The sequence below is a fragment of the Neurospora tetraspora genome, assembly GCF_033439725.1.
Source record: "Neurospora tetraspora strain CBS 560.94 chromosome Unknown B0H65scaffold_1, whole genome shotgun sequence".
NCBI lineage: Eukaryota > Fungi > Ascomycota > Sordariomycetes > Sordariales > Sordariaceae > Neurospora > Neurospora tetraspora.
The window spans coordinates 4696018-4716900 of record NW_026944383.1 but is presented as its reverse complement, the minus strand read 5'-3'; the positions used below and the strand labels follow the sequence as shown (position 1 = coordinate 4716900).

At 51.4% G+C, this 20883-nt stretch overlaps 2 protein-coding genes across 2 annotated transcripts; both read left to right on the top strand.

Moving 5' to 3' along the window:
* Window positions 1-36: 36 nt before the first annotated feature.
* Window positions 37-3479, top strand: B0H65DRAFT_485079 (DUF1620-domain-containing protein). Its single transcript, XM_062827678.1, has 2 exons — window positions 37-3161; window positions 3222-3479. The coding sequence occupies exons 1-2, from the start codon at window positions 288-290 to the stop codon at window positions 3264-3266; spliced, it is 2919 nt and encodes a 972-aa protein (XP_062686693.1). The 5' UTR covers window positions 37-287; the 3' UTR covers window positions 3267-3479.
* An 8649-nt stretch (window positions 3480-12128) lies between these two features.
* On the top strand, window positions 12129-14276 carry B0H65DRAFT_544574 (uncharacterized protein; the record flags this gene model as incomplete). The annotated part of the gene is made up of 2 exons (XM_062829303.1): window positions 12129-13498; window positions 13553-14276. The coding sequence occupies 2 exons, from the start codon at window positions 12129-12131 to the stop codon at window positions 14274-14276; spliced, it is 2094 nt and encodes a 697-aa protein (XP_062686692.1).
* Between the last annotated feature and the right edge of the window lie 6607 nt (window positions 14277-20883).

Here is a 20883-nt window from a genome sequence, read left to right as displayed (position 1 = left end):
CCTACAGGGGAGAGCTAAGGTTGTTTCAACGTCACATCCTCCCAACATTGAGAGGATCCAGCTCCATCCAACTGTTCTCTCGCGTCATCTCTTTTTACTGGGTGTTTTCCGCTGCCCAACCCGAGCTTCTACCAACCTCTTTTTACCAACAATTGCTTTCGACACGACACTTTTACGCTACTCGAATGCTAATGGCGATCGCGTTCCAGTAACTGCATCTCTATAATTATCAATTTTCAACACTCTTTGGCGCGGGCCAAAGCAGTGCCGCTCTATACCACACCGATATGCACCTCCCGACGCAGCTATCGGCGCTCCTCCTGGTCGCGCTGCCATCCGTGGTACGCGCCGTCTTCCAGGACGAGGTCGGCCACATCGACTACCATTACGAGCTCCTGGGCCTCCCCCAGCGCGAAACCACCTTCTTCCACAAGCCGAGGCGAGACGATAAGGCGAGCCTACTCTATACCCTAAGCGACGTTGGCGTGCTCGGCGCCGTCAACCCCAGCAGCGGTGCCATCCTTTGGCGACAGCTGCTCAATGGCACTATCACGGACGGCGGCGGTTTCTTGCGCGCGGGCGAAGGCCAGAACTGGCTGGCCAGCGCCTACGGCCAGTCGGTACACGCGTGGGACGCCGTAAACGGGAGGAACAAGTTCTGGATGGACTTTGCGGGAGAGGTCAAGGACCTGGAGATCATGGAGATGACGGAAAATAACAGGAAGGATATTCTGGCTTTGTTCGACGAGAACGAGTCGACTGTGCTCAGGAGGCTGAGTGGCAATGATGGAAGAGTCGTGTGGGAGTTTAAGGAGACCTCCGGTGACGTGCCCCTTCAGGTCAGCACCAACGTGGAGAAGGTCTTCGTCATCAGTCTTCGCGGATCTGCCGGCGCTTATAACATCAAGGTCACCGTCCTCGATGCCCTCAGCGGAAAGCGCGAGGACGAGCTGGTGATTGGAACCAAGGCGGATGTGCACGACAAGGACGATGTCATTCTCGTCGGTGCCAACTCCGCGGCTCCTATTATTGCGTGGACGGACGACGTCCGCCAAAAGCTACGCGTCAGTGTTCTTGGGCAAAAGACGCGCCAAGAATTCCCCCTGCCCGCCGACACTGTCTCTGTCGAGATCCATGCTCCCCATCTTGTCCAGCCTCAGCCGCATTTCCTGGTGCACAGCAAGACCTCTACCGGTCATACCGCGGAGGTGTACCACGTTGACCTCAGGACGAACGTCATCACTAAGGCTTATCAACTCCCCTTTACATCTGGACCCGGCGCTTTCTCTACCAGCTCTAACGGTGCAAATGTTTACTTTACCCGTATCACTGACAAGGAGTTGGTCATTTTCTCGTCTGCCTCGGACACTGTGCTTGGGCGCTGGCCTCTGAAGACTTCCGAAACCAGACTGGTTGCCATTCATGGAGTCTCTGAGGTTGTGAAGAAGGCCGGCACCGATAGTTATGCCGTTAGGTCGGCCGCTGTCACCGATACTGACGAGTGGATCCTTATTCGCAACGGAGACGTCGCCTGGTCTCGTCCTGAAGGCTTGACTGGAGCTGTTGCGGCCACTTTCGTGGAGATTCCCGAGAGTGAAAACCTCGCCAAGACTCTGGAACAGGAGGCTCACAGCAACCCTCTCGAGGCTTACATCCATCGCGTTAAGCGTCATCTGGAAGACCTCCAGTATCTGCCTGCATACCTCAACAATATTCCTGCCCGCCTGATGAGCAGTGTTCTTGGCACGGAGGTCTCTACCCACGATGGTAAGCTTGCCCGTGACAGCTTTGGTTTCAATAAGCTCGTTGTTTTGGCTACGAGGCGCGGTATGATCTACGTCCTTGACGCCGGTAACCACGGCAAGATCCTGGCTAGCAAGAGGGTCTTTGACCTGCCCAAGGGCCAGAAGTGGGCTGCTGCTGGAATCAAGGCGGATGACTCCACTGGCATTGTCACTATCCTTGGAACCAACAACGATGAGACGATTGTCAAGATTCTCCCGGGTACCTCGTTCAACATGGAGGTGTTTAGCAAGGGACCGGAGGGATCTCCTGCGACCCAGAGCGCTGCTCTTCTCAACACCGTTTCTGGACCTCGTCTCTTCCCCGTTGGTTTGGACGGTGAGCTCCAGGGTTTGACCTCCGACGTTCTCCCCAACCAGGTTGCTGTTGTCCGCGGCTCCGATAGAGAGTTGAAGGGCATCGCGATTGCCGACGGAAAGCAAACCGTCTCTTGGACTTTCTTGTTGCCCAAGTCACAGAGAATTGTCGACGTTGCTACCAGACCCTCTCACGACGCCGTTGCCTCCATTGGTCGCGTCCTCGGTGACCGCACTGTGAAGTACAAGTACCTTAACCCTAACACCCTTGTCGTTGCCGCGGTCGATGAGAGCACCAAGGTTCCGTCTCTCGTTATCTATCTGCTTGACACTGTTTCCGGACAGATCTTGGCGTCCTCCAAGTACGAGGGTGTTGACCCCAAGAAGCACATCGAGTGTGCCATGGCGGAGAACTGGTTCACTTGCACCTACTTTGGCCAGTACCGCCTCAGAGACGGCGCCCAGTCCCTCAAGGGATATCAGATCGTCGTCTCCGACCTTTACGAGACGGATAAGCCCAACGACAGAGGTGTCCTCGGTGATGCCGAGAACTTCTCCTCTCTTGGACCCATCGATGCTCCGGGTGACGTCCCTCTGCCCTCGGTCGTCTCCCAAACCTTCATTCTCAGCGCCCCCATCTCCGCGTTGGAGGTCACGCAAACTAGGCAGGGTATCACCTCTCGCCAGGTGCTGGCTTACCTCCCCGAGACCCACGGTATCGCCGGTATCCCGCGCATGGTCCTCGAGCCCCGCCGCCCTGTCGGCCGCGACCCTACCGCCGCCGAGGCCGAGGAGGGCTTGATCAAGTACCACCCTGCTATTGAGATTGACCCCAAGAGCGTCCACACTCATCAGAGGGACGTGATTGGCGTGCAGAAGATCATTGCGGCGCCGGCGGTTGTGGAGAGCACCAGCTTGGTGTTTGCTTATGGCATCGATGTGTTTGGGTCGAGAGTGGCGCCGAGCTTCTTGTTCGATATTCTCGGCAAGGGCTTCAATAAGGTCACTCTTATTGGAACTGTGTTGGCTATTACGGCTGGTGTGATGGTGTTGAGCCCAATGGTAAGTGCAAAACTGTGATTACTTGTGAAGCAAACATGGACTGACAGGTTTTCTTTTCAGGTTCGGAAAAAGCAAATCAACGCACTTTGGGGTGCTCCGATGTAAAACTAGAGTCTCAGGTTGGTGTATGGCTCCCACTCAAAGGGGGAGTGCATGGGTTGTATAGAAGGATTACACATGAATATGGAACAGGAACGTTTTAATGACATGAAAATAAATCAATGCTTACCTTTTTTCCTCGACGCCGAGCCAGCAAGTTCAGAACACTCAAATACCACATGCTCAGGACAACGAACTGACCTTCCCCACAACAATGTCTAGAAGAAGTCTCGAAACCCCAATGGCCACGCAGAAGATCTACGCGACGCTCTTCAGTCCGTTGTGGGGAGAAGTATCTTTAATTGGATCATAGCAGTCCCTTCAAGTTCTTCTTCGCTCTTTCGGCGGCTGTTTGTCAAATTATCACTGTCATCTTTTGGGAGGTCTTCATCATTCTTGCTCTATTACCACAACCACCATAACCTGACCATGCCAGTCCGCTCCTTCCTTGCCACATCCTTCAAACTTGGCCACTCCTCCCCATACGAAAATTTCCATACCATATCAGCTATCACTTGTTCTCCAGATTTCGTCTGCACCTGCCAGAGACTGTCACGTCCTGTGAGTGATAAGGATCTCCCTCAGACAGAAAACTCAATGACGGCAGTCACTCAGTCACCTAGGAATCCTTGTCGGTTGATTCGCTGCTTCCCTTCTGCTGTAGAGCGCGAAGCGCGGCCTCACGGCTTGTGATTAGACACCACCTGGCTCATCTGTCACACCGCACCATGGTCACCCATCCATCATCTACAACATCTCGACGCGGCTTAATAGCCTCTCATCCACTTCTCTTGATCCCGCCTGCTTACCCGCCCGGTCCGCATTGCTTACATCTACTCTCTCATTCAGCAACAGACGAGCCTCGTCATCTCTTGCGGCCTCTCGACTCTCTCACCGCCCAGCTAGGCGTAAAGTACTGGCGTTCTTGATTGCCACCGTGAGTCCTCTTCGAAGCACGGTACCCTTCTTTATCGTATCACATTGATCCCTTAGTGTTCCTCTTCTTCCTATGCTCAGCTCTCGTCAACGCATTACAGTCATCCGTTGGGAATCTTCATGACTCCATGAAGCTTCGCTCTATCACTTTGGAACCATCACAACCTGGCCATGCCAGTCCGCTCCTTCCTTGCCACACCCATCAATATCGGCCGCTCCTTCCCATACAAAACTCTTTCCCATACCATATTAGCCACCAATTATCTTGACCTTCGCTACTGCCAGCAATTCTCAGGTCCAGTAACAAGGATCTCCCTCAGGCATATGTTTCAGAAACGGCAGCCCCACAGCCACTTGATGCCTTCCTGGTTCCCGTCATTCACACCTTCTATGCCAATGCGGGACGCAAAGCGCGGCATAGACCGTCTCCAACTCGGCCGGGATTGATCTCCAAGAGACCCGTGCCTGCCAAACACGCGGGATTCGACGCGCATACCAGGCAGTTTTCAGAGTGCGGAGGCAGATGTTCCTGCTTATTTCTGTGTCGCACCTTCCTATACGCTGTGTGACGAGATGACCTACTATGAGTGATTTGACCACTCATGGATAGTACGGCACACTGCTCTCGATTCTCCTCATCCACAGCATCTCGACTCAGTTCTCGACACAGCCTCTCTCATCCAGTGTCTCTTTGTCACTCCTGGCCTCCTCATCACCCGCCCATCCCGCCCGAGCCGCCTCACTTACCTCTGTGGTCTCTACCACAGCCTCATGATATCCTACAGCCTCTCGACTCTCCCACCGCCTGGCTAGGCATCAAGTCTTCCCGCCTCACTGCCGTCCTAATGTCCAATACGGGGGCGGATAGACCCGGTACAAGGAACTGAGTGAACACTCAATATCCCAACCGAGCTGAAGCCAGACGCCCGTGATACCTCTACCGCCCGTCCCGCCACGCAGATTGGACTTTCACGGCTCCACAGCCACCAGTCATTCTGGTCATGCCCCTGATCGTCTAGAATTTCGCCGTTCCCCAGTTTCCGCCGGAGCCACTCAGTCATCAGTCCGGACTCTGAGTAACCTTCACACCATTCTTCATCGAACAACTGGCCAGTCGAACTTGGAATGTGAAGCCGACACCTTCCTTTTCGACACATATCCCCGACAAGGCAACCGCACTTGTCACGACGATGACTCGAGTGTACGCGTTCTCATGAAGAATTTTCTTCTTGATCGCTCCATCGGGATAAAGCTCTCGGGATCTTCGGGGCCATCGTGGCGATTGCGGCGCTCGCCACAAGTACTCAACACCAAGGACTTTCAGTGTGAGCGAGTATCGGAGGGTGTGAGGGAGAAAACCGCGTCATACGCGTGTACGGTGGTTATCATGATGGTGAGCCGATGAGTCCGACAGGTTGAAGCGAGGATGACAAGAGCAACACTGCCACATCCAAGAGCTGCTAAGATGCTGGGCCTTTCGTATTGCTGAGTACAGAGGATCTGCTGATCGGATTACTAGTCATGATCGATGGTTGAAGTAGAAGAATGATTGAGAGTCACTTTCTCAAGCCGGTAGTTGTATGGTAAGCGGCGATATTGTACCAGTGGTGTGCTGTTGATTCGGCTTCCCGAGGAAATGCCGGCTGAGTGCCAAGATTTGGCCACTTGGGGCTGTGGCTGTCCAATTGTTTTGTACGCTATGATTTGCGGGAGACCTCCGGAGCTTGCGCCACAGCTCCCGTCCTACACGCACCCTCCCTTTTCGCCTCTTATAGCCTACGCAAATGCAGTGTTGAGGGTCTATACACTAACCTTGATTGTATTCCCCCGTTTCTGAGTTATAAAGCAGAAAACTTTCCGCGGCGATGCCGATTGGCCGTTATACTATTCGGACGCCCATGCTTCGGCCCGTTATTTTCGCTGTTCGGTTCATGCAACCTTCAACACGGACGAGCTGAGGCCTCAAAAAGGGTCATATCAAGCGTCACTGCTTAGCTGAGTGCACTCGGATCTCAGCTAGCGATGCTCGGATACCCCAAGTTCAGCGTATTAGTTTACGATGGAAATTATGGGTAACCTTTGTCAGCTGAATCTTCTCGAAGGGCAGTCGTCGAGATGCACATGACTTGGTAACCAAGTCCCTCCCCAGCTCAACAGGCACTTTGGCCCGAGACATTGACGCCTCGAGTAGATTACCTCCCCTATCGAATCAACGCCAGCGTGCCACTGACACCGTGTTTCCTGCTCAACTTGCCATCCACTGTGGGACATATACGTCTCGCCGCGATTCGGTATCGGGAGTAGAAAAGAAGGCAACCAAGACCCCTAAAGTGTCCCAGTCCGATGGCATGGTCTCGTACCGGTCTTATTCAGCTGTCCTGCTATCCTTGCATGAAGCAGAACCTGAATATGAAGGAAAAGAAGGCAAAGTGTGCTTTGTGACGCTGGCTTCAGCCCAAAGAGGAGTCGAGAAAGGCTGCGAGTACCAAGACTGGCCATCGTGATGCACAAGCCCTCAGCGCCTTGAGCGCCCTTTCGCCAACGAGTCGCCGCCAGGGAATCTCCTCCGACAGAAGGCGGCTCATGGAACCGCCTACTGTCCATCCACAGCCAACTAAGCCCTTGTGTCATCACCTGTGAGGCAAAGACGCCTCGACAGAAACCCATCCGTGCCTAGAGCCTGCCAGACTTGCGATTCATTCCTTAGCACCAGATCTTTCGGTGATCAAAGCAGTCCGAGGATCTTTGGTGGTATGATAGGCGAGTGTCCTCACCGAGTGGCCACTGAGGTTCTCAGGTCATGGGGCTGGTGAACGTTTCGGACCCAGGCCAAGTTATGGTGTTGTCGCCCGTCGATCCTTGATTGCCAAGTTCACTTGTATCGTCTCGTTGCCAGGCATTTCCAGGTCCTCAAGCCTCATGTAATGCTGCCCGAAAGGTCGCAGTTGGTATACTCTTCCGGGGACAGTTGACCTTCCGACGCAGGCGACATCTGTCAGGGACTTCCTTTCATGCCGTTGATGAGGTTTACCCAGCCTGCGGGCCTATGCCAATGCTCTGTTCATCGCATCGTGGAGATATGAGTATGGATGGCCTAGAATAGCTACCAGCCTCCCGGTAAGTGTACCCAATGGAAGATACGTGAAGATGGTAGACGTCACGGTGGTCCTGAGTGAGGACGTACGTACCCTCACTTCATTGGTCAGACGACTCAAACTCATATCTGGGGCTCTGTCGACGTGTTCAGCCACCATAATTTTCATCAGAAAAGGGATTTCGCCATGGTCTTTCCAGAATCGGTGTTCGTCTGTGTGGTTGCCTTCCCTTAGCTTCGCAACCATACGTGGAAGGTGGTGTTTTTGTTGTCTTTATGCCTTCGGTTTGCTATCCTTATTGGAAGAGCGGTGTGCGGGCAATCATGACTCCATGGGTTAGCTACCAAGGGTACAGTACCTACCTAACTATCCATTTCTAGCGCACGGAAGCAGTTGAGTGTTCCCCGAACAATCGTAATTCGATGAGCAAGCTAGCTGCCAGGGTAAAAAGTAGCGGCTGTGAGTCTTGTCCCGAAACCAAGGTGTCTTGGGTACCGATACAGGCATTGCAGGCCAAGAGTAGCGCAAGGCAACTGTCTTGAAAACCTGCTCAAGTTTGTTGAGTTGGGGAAATCCTTCAATCATTGGAATGTGTCTGGTCTCAGGCCTCGGTTGGTTCCCCATCGCCGGTAAGGAGGTTGAATGGCCAAGCAAGGGAGTCATGTCTGTCAAAGCCTTCGATGAGCACAGCCTCAGGAGTCTGCACCTCCTGACAGTGGTGAGATCTACTACCTCGAAAGAATTTTGTCCCGGAGAAATGGAAACCAGTTCGTCAGAGGTTGCCATGAGATGTCACCGAAGTGCATCAATCATCCGTCGGGGAGTCAACAAAAAAGCCCAATTCGGTCCCGAACCAATGTTGTCATCGAGGAGATCCGCAAGACTTCAGCAACGTCTTGCTGGCGTAATGGATCTAATCAAAACCGCTGATAGGCTTGAACGGATAGTTGTCCTTCAGATAGTCCAAAAGTTGGGACTAGAGTCCATAGGCGTGTCAGTCAAGGTGCGAAATTCAAGATTCACCGCCTGAGCTGATTTTGATCACTTACAAAAGGCAACCTACTGGCAGGTCAGTATGAACCGTCTTGTGAGTGGTAGGTGAAAAGAACGTTCGCCGCTGTCAGGTCATGAGGAGTGGGCAGACCTGGAGATATAGGTGGCTATCTCCTGATCTCTGCATTCTGCCATTTGCCCTTTTACTAGAATCCGTAAAGAAGGTGATTGGGGCCAAAAGGGACTAGAAACACCACGCCATTCGTGGTTCCGCCCCCAAACTTCATATACAAATTCAATTCCGCGGTTTGGCCCCCAACAGAGCGGCCCGTTATGCTCTGTTAGATGACATTCCCCTTTTCAATGTGCCAAGACATATCATACCATCAGTATCATGACGTATAGTGAGATTTGAAGGCAGTGGATAGTTGCTGCTTCTCACAGCATCTGATTGCGATTTGCAGCAATAAAAGCGAATCGGGTTTCTTCCGTTGTGACCCTTTTGGCCCTTTTGCTGTTAATATCCCTTGCAAAATTTGGGGCAGTTGAGGTCGCACACCCGTGTCTCACTTCTGCTGCGGCAAGAGCCTCTCCGAGGGACGTAAAGGGAAATTGATCTTCCTCGATTGCTCTTTTCGGCGGCCCCCAAAGTTCCTAAGTTATCACATCACCTCGACTTCGTGATTGCGATTAAGCGAACGCTGATCTCAGCCTCATGTTTGCGGTAGATAATTGGCAAGGCAAACGTTATTAAGCCTTCATATCCGATCGGCGTTCCTATCACATGCATTTCAGGAGGTTATTCGCTAGTGAGGCTGTCTTCTCTGTTGCTGAAACCCGTGAGATTGGCAAAAGCGACCAATCATAGACTTGAATATAACTGATTTGGAATGAGCGTCTGTTGCGGCTGGTTCATCTAATCCTAAGGGAGGTGAGCGGCGCTTAAGGCTTCGGTGAGGCTTGTGACAATTGTCAGCCGCACAAAGAGAAGGGTAGGTGATCAATTACCGACAATCACTGTGACGGAGGCAGCATTGGCGGGCTGGCGATAAGGCACCGTGGTGTGTGACCCAACAAGCCGACCTTGCAAGGCCTCTCAGGAGGTTAGAAGGATGCTTTGTTAACATTCCGTCAGACAAGAGCTCCTTCAGGATTCTTTGACCAGGCGCGGCTGCGCGTGATTGTGCAAGCCAACCACATATATATCGAGAACGGGAGGCACAACCCGTGTTCTCCCTCCCGGGTCCCACATGACTCCGGCTTCGTCCCATATCCGGCCCACGGGTTGTCCCCAAAAAGGCCACCAAGATTGAAGGCAAAGACAGCCTGCCTGACTTGACCGAAAACCAGCGGTCCATTGGGCGACGATGGAGACAATGCTGAAAGACAACGCTGAAAGACGGTACGCTGCCTTCTCTGTCGTGGCATTAAGGTAGCGTTGGGTTATGATGTGTTCGACGGTTGGGTAAAGACAGCGTGGGGCAGTCGCAACGGTACCTATGGATGCCCGAATGCCTTGTCTCGAGCTTGTGTATATCACAGCCCGAATGTTTGCTTCGTCAAATGTTCCGTAGAAGCTTGACTGAAATGTTTGCTGAAGAGAGAAGGTCCACCGCCGGTATGTCAAGGCTACCTCAGGTTTGGAGGTGGCCAGCATGAGGTACAGTATCTATCTGGCTGTGCTGCGTAGAGTAGTTAGACCGACGATCATGGGTTTTCCGGGCGTTTAGGTAGACACCGACGAACATGATACATAAGGCTTTCTGTTCTCCCCTTGTCAATTGAACGATGAATGATGTCGAGCTGCACTAAGACCTGTTCAGCTCAAGCCTTGGTTAGCTCGGGTCTTTGATCTCATCTTTGCACTCAATTCGATAGTACCGGGCTCGCCCAACAGTTTGGATCGTGCAGTGAGGTGGCTCCTGACCGACTTGGGCAACCCACCTGCTTCCCACCGAAGAGGGCTTCAGGCAGCAGGAAGTAATATCATTGATCAAACCCGATATGTAAGGGTCGACGAGTGAGATCAAATGAGGCCAGACCAGCGTGAATTTGATCGAGTGTTTGCCGGAGATGGCACTCTCAAGGCATAGTAATTTGCAAAGTTGAAGGTTTCGGGCGGCAAGTGTCGAGCGGGCTCCGAGGAAAATGATTGCTTCTCTATGTTAGGGCACTAAGTTTTTCTCGTTCCCAGGGTGTGGAAGTCTTATATTTGATACAACCTTAATGGGACGAGCTGAGAGCCAAACCCTAGTGTTACTGTCAGGGCTCTTGCCAGCTAGCAGATAGGGCGACAGGGTAGCTACCACCTATCGTTCACAGTTCTGCCTGGGCGGTGACCCGGATCCGAAAGGAAGACACGAACCAACAACCCTTACCCATATCGATACCAATAACAAACCGAATGACGCCGACACGCCCAGAACATACTTGCAACCAGAGTAGGTACACAGCAGGTACTTAAATGGAAGCTTGAGTATGTTTCCAGAGGCTCAAAGATTCGAGACGGAAGGTTCCGCCAAGCATGCAACAGGCCACAGGAGGCTCTGAGGGAGCTGGAAAACGGCAGCAAGCTCTGTGTGCGTCTACACAAGCCGACCACCTCCGCTGAGTACAGTAAGGACGTGGCATTTGAGCTCGATCAATGATTTTGGGGTTCATTATCACCGCTCTTATAAAAAGGATTCACTTTTCTTTCGGTGAGGAATTGTGAGGAGGGAGGAAGTGCTCTTTGTCTTGAGAATCATTTGAGAAATGCAGGAATGGCCCGGATCTGCCCCACACAGACAGAGCCTCAATCGCGGTGCGCGAACCACCGCGTTCCGCACGAGCCCATTGGGCAAGGATGGTACCTACAGGCTGTGCTCAAATGGTTCGCCAGAGAGCAAATAAGGCAGTCAAGTTTGATATGCGCACCAAAACCGACAGGTACCTACTTACCTCTTTCCTCGGGGCCAATTTCTATTAATGAGAAACCCATCTCTCATCTGGATCGTCTTCGTTTACTTCACATTTATGCCTCAACTTGCTGCACCAGGGTCGCTCGCTTGTTATGCCTGCTGGTAACACGCAACGCTGGTAGATTTGGCTGTCACTGCGTTGTTGGCCCCCGCCTCTGTTGACAAACCCAAGTCACTCACGTCGCGACATCATCATCTTTGATGGGACTTTGCCTTTCTACATACACCTCCCTCAACCTATTGCCACCCCGCTCTTCTCGACGACACTACCCCCGGCAAGCCGCCTCCGGTCGACTTACCAACAAAAGTCGCTCACAACCACATCTAGCAGCTTTCGAACCTCCCTAGGAAACTTCTTTGGGAGATACACCACTCAGTACTAATATCAGACCCTTGTCGCGCACGGGCGCGAATCGTGAGAACCTCTGGTGCATCACCCGAAGGTCACGCCTCTGACACTGGTTTGCCTGATTCGCGAGTAGCACTTAGGTCTGACGAGGCACTCAACGCCTCACTCGCACACAAACACGTCCACACAACAAGCCTGCCCGTCATGGCATCCCAAAAGCCCCAGGTCGACATCGGACAAGGCTTTGTCAATTACCTAAGAAAACAAGCACGATCTAGGCAGAAACCGGCCGTTTGTAGTCTCTGCAATTTAGACCTCCCAACGGTCACCGACTACGTGCAGTTTGAGGCTCACGTCAAATCTGTTCATGCGGAACTTTACAACAGCAAGAATTCTGACAAGGAAAAAGAGGACTGGCTGAATGCTCAGTGGAAGGCATCTCAGCCTACAAATATAAGTGAAAGGTTGGTTCCATTCCTCTCATCCCCCCCTCACCCTCCCTCCCCAACTTAGGGATCTGTACTCACATCTAGCCATGCATCACATCAGAAACCCAGGTCTAGACGTTAGTTCTAAATCCGGAAAGGCAGCTCCTCCCGGAGACACCAACCGGCCGTCAAACTGGGGAAGAAATGCTGGCCAAGATTCGGGCAATGTGGCGCAGGCGCAACCAGACCGTGCTTTCCGAACAAAGAGTCCTTCTCCCAGCAACAAAAGGGAGAGTTCTCGTAGCCAGTCTCCCCCCAAGCGCTCCAAAACTTCTGGTCGTCAGGGAGCGAGTGGGATGACGGACGATGCGCGTGCGGAGTTTGACCGAGGACCGACTCAAAAAGGAATGCTCTGGGATCCCCAAAATGATTCAACTCGTACCCGCACTCAGTCATACGACAAGTCGAACGTTGCCACAAGCCACAAACTAGCTTTAGCTGCTTCGCAGGCCAAGCCCCGCCGCCAGAGTCAGCAGGCGCAAAGCCAGCCCAGTCGAACCGCTGCTCAGTCTGAAGATATGTCAATTGGATTCCTCAAACAGCCCGAGACACGCGCTATTTCCCAGGAGCAGCTTGTCACCGAGGTCAAGGGCATCTATGCTGGCCTCGTTATGGTCGAGAGCAAATGCATCGAGGTCGACAACGCCCAGAATGCCGAGACCGATCCGGCCAACAAGCCCATCAACCATGAGCAATGGCAGGCCTTGATCGCCCTGCACCGCACTTTGCTGCACGAGCACCACGACTTCTTCCTTGCTTCACAACACCCGTCTGCGAGTCCGGCGTTAAGACGGTTGGCCGCCAAGTATGCTATGCCGGCCCGAATGTGGAGGCACGGGATTCACAGCTTCCTTGAACTGCTGAGACACCGTCTTCCGGGGAGTCTCGAGCACATGCTTACGTTTATTTACCTGGCATACTCGATGATGGCGTTGTTGTACGAAACTGTGCCTGCTTTTGAAGAGACATGGATTGAGTGTCTCGGGGATCTGAGCCGTTATCGGATGGCTATCGAGGAGGGCAACCTTCGTGACCGAGAGATATGGACTGGCGTGAGCCGGGATTGGTACTCGAAGGCTTCCGATAAATCTCCCACTACTGGGCGCCTCTACCACCATCTCGCCATTCTTTCCCGACCCAACGCGGTGCAGCAACTTTACTATTACGCCAAATCCCTCTGTGTTGCAATCCCCTTCAACTCTGCTCGTGACAGCATCATGACGCTTTTCGACCCTGTTTTGGGTCCTGATTCAAGTCGTCACTCAAGACTGCATCATATCGATCTTGCATTCGTTCAGACCCACGGCGTCATGTTTAGTGGCAAGTCTCAGGACAAGCTGGAGCATTATATGGAGAATTTCTTGAAGCCCCTTGATAATCACATTCAGGTTTCAGGATATCAGTGGCGGGAGCCTGGGTATGTGCAATCGGTACCTTTTCTTTTTCGGTTTCCAGTTCTAACGTCAGACAGATACCACATTGCCATTGCAAACTGCTGTGCCATTATTGGATGGGGTAATGAAAAGAACCCAGTTTACCGAGCCATCAAAGCAAAAGCAAGCGTCAGTGATGAGTCCCGTGACCAGACCATGACTGGCACCGAGGGGGCGGAACCAGATCTACAACTCGTAACAGCTCTGAGATTGGCCAACAGAACTCATGATGTTGTCTTTAGACAACAGGATGACCTAAATGTGGTTCCATATCTCCATGCCACTCTTGCCTTTGTCTACCATATGATCTCTTTACCAGAGGCCATGGTCCACTTTGCACCAGAGTTTCCCTGGCGACTGGTGTCTTACCAGCTGAACTCCTTGCTTCGAGATTACTCCGCATATGACCGATTTGAGAGCGATCAGTTTCCCAGACCGGAGAACGAAGAGGTTCCCCGTCCTCTCCCCGAGGACTTTGCCATGCGCGGCCTTCTGTGGGTGGAGAAGTATTTCCCCAGCGACTGGTTCTCGGAAGACAAAATCATCGACGATGAGAAGTATTTCGAATCGGCTTCCCTCTTCGACGAAAGAATCACACGCGTTCTGTATTTGGGCTACAGGATTGCCATGGAGGGAGAGGGCAAATGGCTTCAATACGACTCCAAGACTCATCGGTTCGGGGTGCACCCGCAGTATGAGCTGGAGTCTCAGAGAGGAGGCAATGACTACGGTGAACTGCCTGACGCGGCCGCCCACCCTTGATCAGCTGCGAGCGTGGGTGCACTACCGGCAACGAGTGCATCAAACTCATTCATATATACGTTACATGTTAAGTTCCGAACGTCAGGAAGTCTGGGACAGGTGAGCCGCCAGGGTTTCCTCTCTTTTCTCAATTTGCTTCAGACATTCTCATTGCTTTCAGCGAACAAATAGACTTTGGGGATTGCTTTTCATATCTCTTTCACGCATGTACATCAACGATCGAGGTATTCAAGTGTGTACGGTCCTGGGTTTCACTTGGGGAAATCCGGAGAAAGAGTGTGTTCAAGGTGCCATTTTGGCCCTTGAGTGTAACTGTGTAGCAGTGTAATTCTTAAAAAATTCAGTAATACTAGTCAAGAAGCTTGTAGGAGTTCTGAGTAAGCAAATCACGCTGTGTCGATGAATTTGCAGGTAACAAGCGTTATCAGGGCAAGAGAACGTGAACATCAGGACAAGCGTAGATGTTTGATACGTAAGGCTTCGAGCGAGGCAGCGCATGTCATTGGACAAGGCGACAATGACAGAACGAAAGTAAACCTCGAGACGACGACAGGAAGACACTTTTGATTTTCATTGGTGTTAATTCTCCGCAGAATAATACAGAGTGCACAACTTTCAGGGGCTTGGGCTCAGCTATCACGACGGTACACAGTCAATTCAGCTCAGGGGTTTGTTTACTTTGCTCCAGATCTAGTATCCAGCGCCACAGAGTGACAGCGGGCGTTGTTTTCTTTTTGACCCCACGTGTGATCCAGACCCCTGGAAACGAGCCCCTAGCAAGTGCTCAAAAACTTCAATTTCTCTTCTATCCAACTAGGTAGCAATTTCCGTATCTAGGTACCCCAGTCTGGTTGCCTTACGACACTATCCCTCGCTACGCGGAAATTGGAATACTAGGGAGATATTCCGATGCTTCCGGTACAGCGGTGCTCAAAACTTCAAAGACATGCATGAGGAAAACATCACAAACATCATCATGAACGCCTGGTCTGTGCCGTTGCATTCGGTAGCAAGCCACTTTATAAGGCAAACACCAGGGAACATGGGCAGGAAATGACGACCCAGGATTCCAGAAACCTCATATCCCAGGAATTCGGTTCCAACTATTGCGTTTGGGAAACTGCGCCGCAGCCACTCCCCTCCCTTTGGTCTCGTTGGGTAGTACCTGCCAATCTAGTACTAAGATGTTGAGATGTAACTCCACTCTAGGCAACCGCACTGCCGCACTGGTACATTGTACAACATCTAAGTTGGAAAGATCGATGATGCCTTGATACCGAAAAGAGTCGGAGTCCGAACAAACCGACCGACTGGTGAAAGGCGCGAAACATGTTCGCCGTCACAAATTTGCGCCTCATCAAACCTGAAGCTCGGTATCCCTACGTCTTCAGTCAATCGCATGGACGTTTCAGAAAGCTTACGACTCACCCTCGACACTAACTTCCCGAGCCACGATGACGCTCACCAACAGCCTCCAAATCTGACACGAGGATCTGGGATCATAAACCAAGTGTAAGATCATCCACTAAGCCCCAAAGTAGTACGCGTTGATCATTTCTGTCTCAGTGTTCTCCCCGAGTAACATCGATCTTACTGTCCCAAGAACAAAAGAAGGCGACCACGCTAAGAAACCCAAGGGGGGCTCAGACCTGCTCGGTTAACGCTAGTGATTACCAACATGTTAACTTTATCTCGAAGTTTGGAAATTCGAAGCGAAAATCCAACGTTGGACTGGGGATCATAGGACTAACGACCGGGCCGGCGGGATGTTTCCGATTGAATGTAGTAGTTTCTTGCATGATGCTCCAGTCCAGTGATGAGGAGAGTTGTCAGGTGTGGTACACTTTCACCTCAGTGTGACACTAACGTGGGAACACACACACGTTGAACGGTTGACTATCGAGAGCGTGAAGTGTCGGCCGATATCCGCTTGTGAGATTGCACGCCGCCCGCACTCCGCAGTGTCAGTGATTGTCGAGTGAGTGAACACTCGATCGAAACAACATTGATGACTGGATAATGTGAATACATTCACCGAAAGTTCAGGGGTGGAGATATATGTCCTTTTACAGTCGAACTTCGTAAGTACCCCAATCATTGACTACCACTGATCTTGATCTCACCAGTTACGGAACTTGCCGTCGGCGTTGAGGCTGACTGATATCTGACTGTCCTTTAAGTCCGCGCTTATATCATCTCTGTTGGTGACTTCGTGGGTCTCTGCGGCCGCTCGATGTCATGTGAGCCATCATATTCTCGAATGAAGTCTCCTAGTGAAGGATCGTGAAGAAGGACGTTGCTAGGACAAGTAGGTAAGTATACAAACCCTTCTGTGTAACTCGGTGTAACTTGCGTCTTTTTTGCGGCTCAACAAGTCATCATCTGTAGCAAGGTACAATTAAGGTGCTAATTATGGTTTGTCCCACCTCTTTCGGTCTTTTGAGTGGTTTCCGAAAAGCAGAAAATCCCCCAAGTGTCCACTGGATCTGTGTCCTCACGGGGGCGGCGCTGCCGCTGCCGCTGCCGCTTGTCCGCCATTCCCGCCGTATGCGATTATGCCGTGCCACGGTAGGTCACGGTGGAATGGGGAAATGGTGGAATGTTGTCGGTTGCCCAGCACCCGCCTGTCCCGCCAAACAACAGCCGGATCGACAGTTACAGCGTCACAGGCACAAATATCACAATATGTGTGCCGCGCTTTTCCGTATTATGGATGACCAAGGCACAGTCTGACGATCTTGTGGTTACTGGTTGGATCTCCTGTCATCATGCCGGTTTTCGGTGAACAATTTTGGCGAATCGGCAGTATGGGCCAAGGCTACCTATATGTCAGATGCTATGACATTATGCCGCTGAGGTAACGTGTGTTCATAGCGTAGTGAGGATGGCCTCTTTTTTGCCTTGAGAGGGCCTCACAAAGCCGGCTCACAAGGCTAGCGTCTGACTTTCGAAACTTTTCAGGCTGTGAGTATGTCGTATTGCCTTGTCGAGTTTCAAGACATCTCGCTTGATGAGGTTGTATAGGACGAGGTGTGGTCTAACTCGTGTCAGAAATGTCGCTGCCTAGGACTTGGAAGCATGGCATGTTCTGATGCCACCAATGGGAATCCGAGCTAACTCACCAGCAGGCGGATTATATCACGGGCTATGCATCAGATGCATCAGATTTAGTGTATTGCGGTTCCAGAATTTCGAGAATGAGAATCGTTTTCTTGAGGGAAGCCTTGGCGCTTCCAAAACGTTCTCGATACGCGGGTCCAACCGAGCGCAACGTTGGTTGCCTTATTCCTTATTGCAACCCTTCCTAACATCCTGAGGATTAACCGAATGTGTTTTGTCATGCATATCGGTTCGATCGATGAAGGCCGTCCCGTACCCGAATCCGGAAAACCCGCCAGGCCGGACCTCCATCTCCGTAGCTACGGACGCGGAGGCAGCAAACCCCACCCGGGGATGCAGATCTATGTTCCGGCACTTCGACTAATGCATGCTGTTAATGCTCGCAATGCATGTTTTTTCTGCGCTTTCAGTACAGTGCAAGGATTCGACGTCAGAGCTTAAGATAGCAAAAGAGGGACGGAGATAGCCTTACCAACTCTACCCCTCCTCTAAGTCCTAGCCCCTCCTAAACTTCCCCTCCATGAAGCTCCAAATGCTTTATCCTGACCGAAAGTGCAATGTAGCTCAGCTTAGCTATAGCTTTTGCCTATTCCTGCAATATTCAGCCTCGGCTGAGCGGGTTCTGCGGGGGCGGGGTAAGAGAAGTTCATTGTCGGTGTTTCGGCTGAAGAGTCGGCGGATATTGAAACCAGATCAGCGGCAGCCTGATCAGGCGTGTCGGTATGGTCATTCCTGTGGCTCGAACGGTTGCCTTGTCCTGCGTGCCTCGTGGAGTTGTGGTGGCTGCGCTTTCTTTATCTGATTATCGATTGATTATGTGCGGATGATCGTTCCCCGCAGGACTCTTAGGATCTGCTTCATCCATCCATCCCCTTGTGCGGGAGGTGAGATTGTTTGCAGGTTGACCGGTTGGAGGCTGCTGCTGAGCGGCAAAGAGCGGCGACAACTATTTCCGGAAAATGTGTGAAGTTTGATCAGGCTTTCAGGTTCTTGTCTCACCACACCGAAGCTGCCTTCTTCAAACACCCATCCGATTAACGAGGAAAGCCGTCCGCTGACCGGTTTCGGGTTTGGTCAAGTTGTGGTGGCAGTGAGTGAAGGTTGTTAGTTGGAAACAAAACGCCTCAAAACATATCCATACCGAATCATCGACGCCAAAACAGTATCATGATGACGTTGCGACATCGCCTACCCAGATGCAGAGCTTGCTTGAAAGCAAGCTTGGAATAGGAAGCGATCTCTCACGAGACGAAAAGATAGCGATCTTAGTTGATGATCAACCAAGTTGAATTCCATCATTTTCGAATAATCAATAAGGCAGTGTGTCAATTCTCGGTAAAGAATGAGGCAAGAAAAATCGTTCAAAGAACAAATGAGGATGATCTGAACCACGCTCGTTACAATGTAAGTTACGGGTTAGGGTCAAGTTGGTTCCAAAACAGACATTCATTCAGCATGGGGTGCATTAGCGCTATCCGTCCCTCCGGACCCCAAAAAATTTACAATTCCGTCGGACATTTTCGAAGTCCCAGATCAAAATCCGGAAGCGCCCAGGCACTGGGTGGTATTGTAAGGCAACCAAGCTAGTCTAGGTAAGACTAAAATGTCTCGATATCACATGCCCTTCGCACACATAAGCATAGTGCGCTGTTACCGAACATTGGTTATCTACAGACGGGGGGGTTTGTCGGTGGTGCCTTACATGGCGATAAAAGCCAATCGCAATTCGAGACTCAAACCACGTGTGCCTCTGTTCATGCATTTGGAATCTCGCAGCAGAGAAACATCCTCACCCTCACTAGGTTTGCCAAAAATTCTTGTTTGGTGGCAAGCCAGTATGTTAGCTGCGTTTCATGTTCCAAGTAGTTTGACTCGGACTAATGATACATTCTATCTATTGCACATCATGGATATGTCAATGGTACGAACTGTATAAGAACCGAAGAGAAGGAGGGATTTCTGATTAGAGATAGGTAATGCCTCAAAACTTGTGCTACGTCGATACTCTACACTTGACGATAACCGCAAGCAGGGGAGCCCCCTGATTCTAACAACCCCATTCCAGACCATAGAATCCGATGTACGAGGTATCGGATTCTTGATGGTAGAGTTGACGCCACCAAGGCAACCTTGAGCCTCATTTCATCGGATATTGCAAAGAAATGCATCACTTTTCGTCTTATCCCATGTCGCAAGCGTCTCTTCCGGCGTTTGGCGCGCCAGCGCGCCAAAGGAGTCCCCACAGCGGGCCGATCCGCTGTCGGGTCGCCTAAGCGAGCGGTTTATGCCAGGGGTCAATCAAAACAGTGGAGCTCTTCGAGGTCAGACACAATCCCGATATCAGACTTGTGTTCAATCGTTCATCTCTTTTTTCGTCAACAAAGCAAGCCACATCATCCGATTCCTCCCAGCCCTATACGAGATGAAACTCGGATAGATCGCCCTTTACATCTGAGATTACCGTGCATATATATGGTAACTTTCTGTCGGTCCCCGCAGCGCATGCAGCAGCGGCCCGCTGTGTTCTGCTTTTCGCAACAAATTCAATACGAGATCGGCGCCGGGGAAGCTAGGTATGTGTCGAAGGTCTCGGGTTTCCGTGTCAGACATAGAGTGCTTTCTGTTATTACTTCTTCCCTCCTAGGTCTTTCTTGTTCTCTCTGGGCCTTTAAAACGGCTCGACCCTCTCTGGTTTTCAGATCATCATTCAGAGTCATCCAGAACTCACCCGGTAAAGTATTTATATACATGAATTCACACCAGATTGTGATTGCATTCAGGTAAAGTAAGTCTGTAATAAAATTGATCTGGGAGACATACATGGAATACGCAGTGTATCATACCACCCCAAAACAGTAACTTAGGTACTTATTATCGACTTCCTTGAGAGTCGACGCTATTCTATTCGATGCCATTACCCGCAATTGCAACGAAATGCAAGCCCAGCAATGTCATAATTGGCTGAGCTGCTCGATAAGGCATCCAGATGTCAAGGACCACGGCCATCACGCTCAGGTATTAAGAAGGCAACTGCACAATTTCTAGCCTTATCCGACCCGATCATATTCCGCCTACAAGACGCCGTTTACTCGGACACTCAAGACCCCGGTTGCGACAACGGGAGCCGCCTTGCCGCTCAACTACATATCAGGCATAATAGCAAGTTCACGTGGGCGACGGTCCATTTGCGACCTAGTCACTTGAAACTTCTGTTCATGCCTAGTTGACAGACGGACTTCTCAAGTGACTGCGTTACATTTATGGAGCGAGTGTTCGATTCAAATATGGAGCTCACTATTGGCCCCAGCTTCACGTCAACTGATGTTGAAGCATGGAAGGTATATTTCAATTTCCTTCACTTTCACGCGTTCGTGCGCTCCCAATTGATTGCTGGCCAAGGACGTACTGCAGGTCTTCGGAATGTCGTGCAAAACAAGGCTTGCCAGAACACCTGTTTAGTTGAGGCAAACGACGCCAGATCTTTGAG

What these genes read in the sequence shown, in the direction of transcription:
- B0H65DRAFT_485079 (XM_062827678.1), top strand. Translation starts at nt 288, where the DNA reads ATGCACCTCCCGACGCAGCTATCGGCGCTCCTCCTGGTCGCGCTGCCA. An exon ending in TGATGGTGTTGAGCCCAATG is followed by an intron (nt 3,162 to 3,221) that starts GTAAGTGCAAAA and finishes TTTTCTTTTCAG; the next exon opens with GTTCGGAAAAAGCAAATCAA.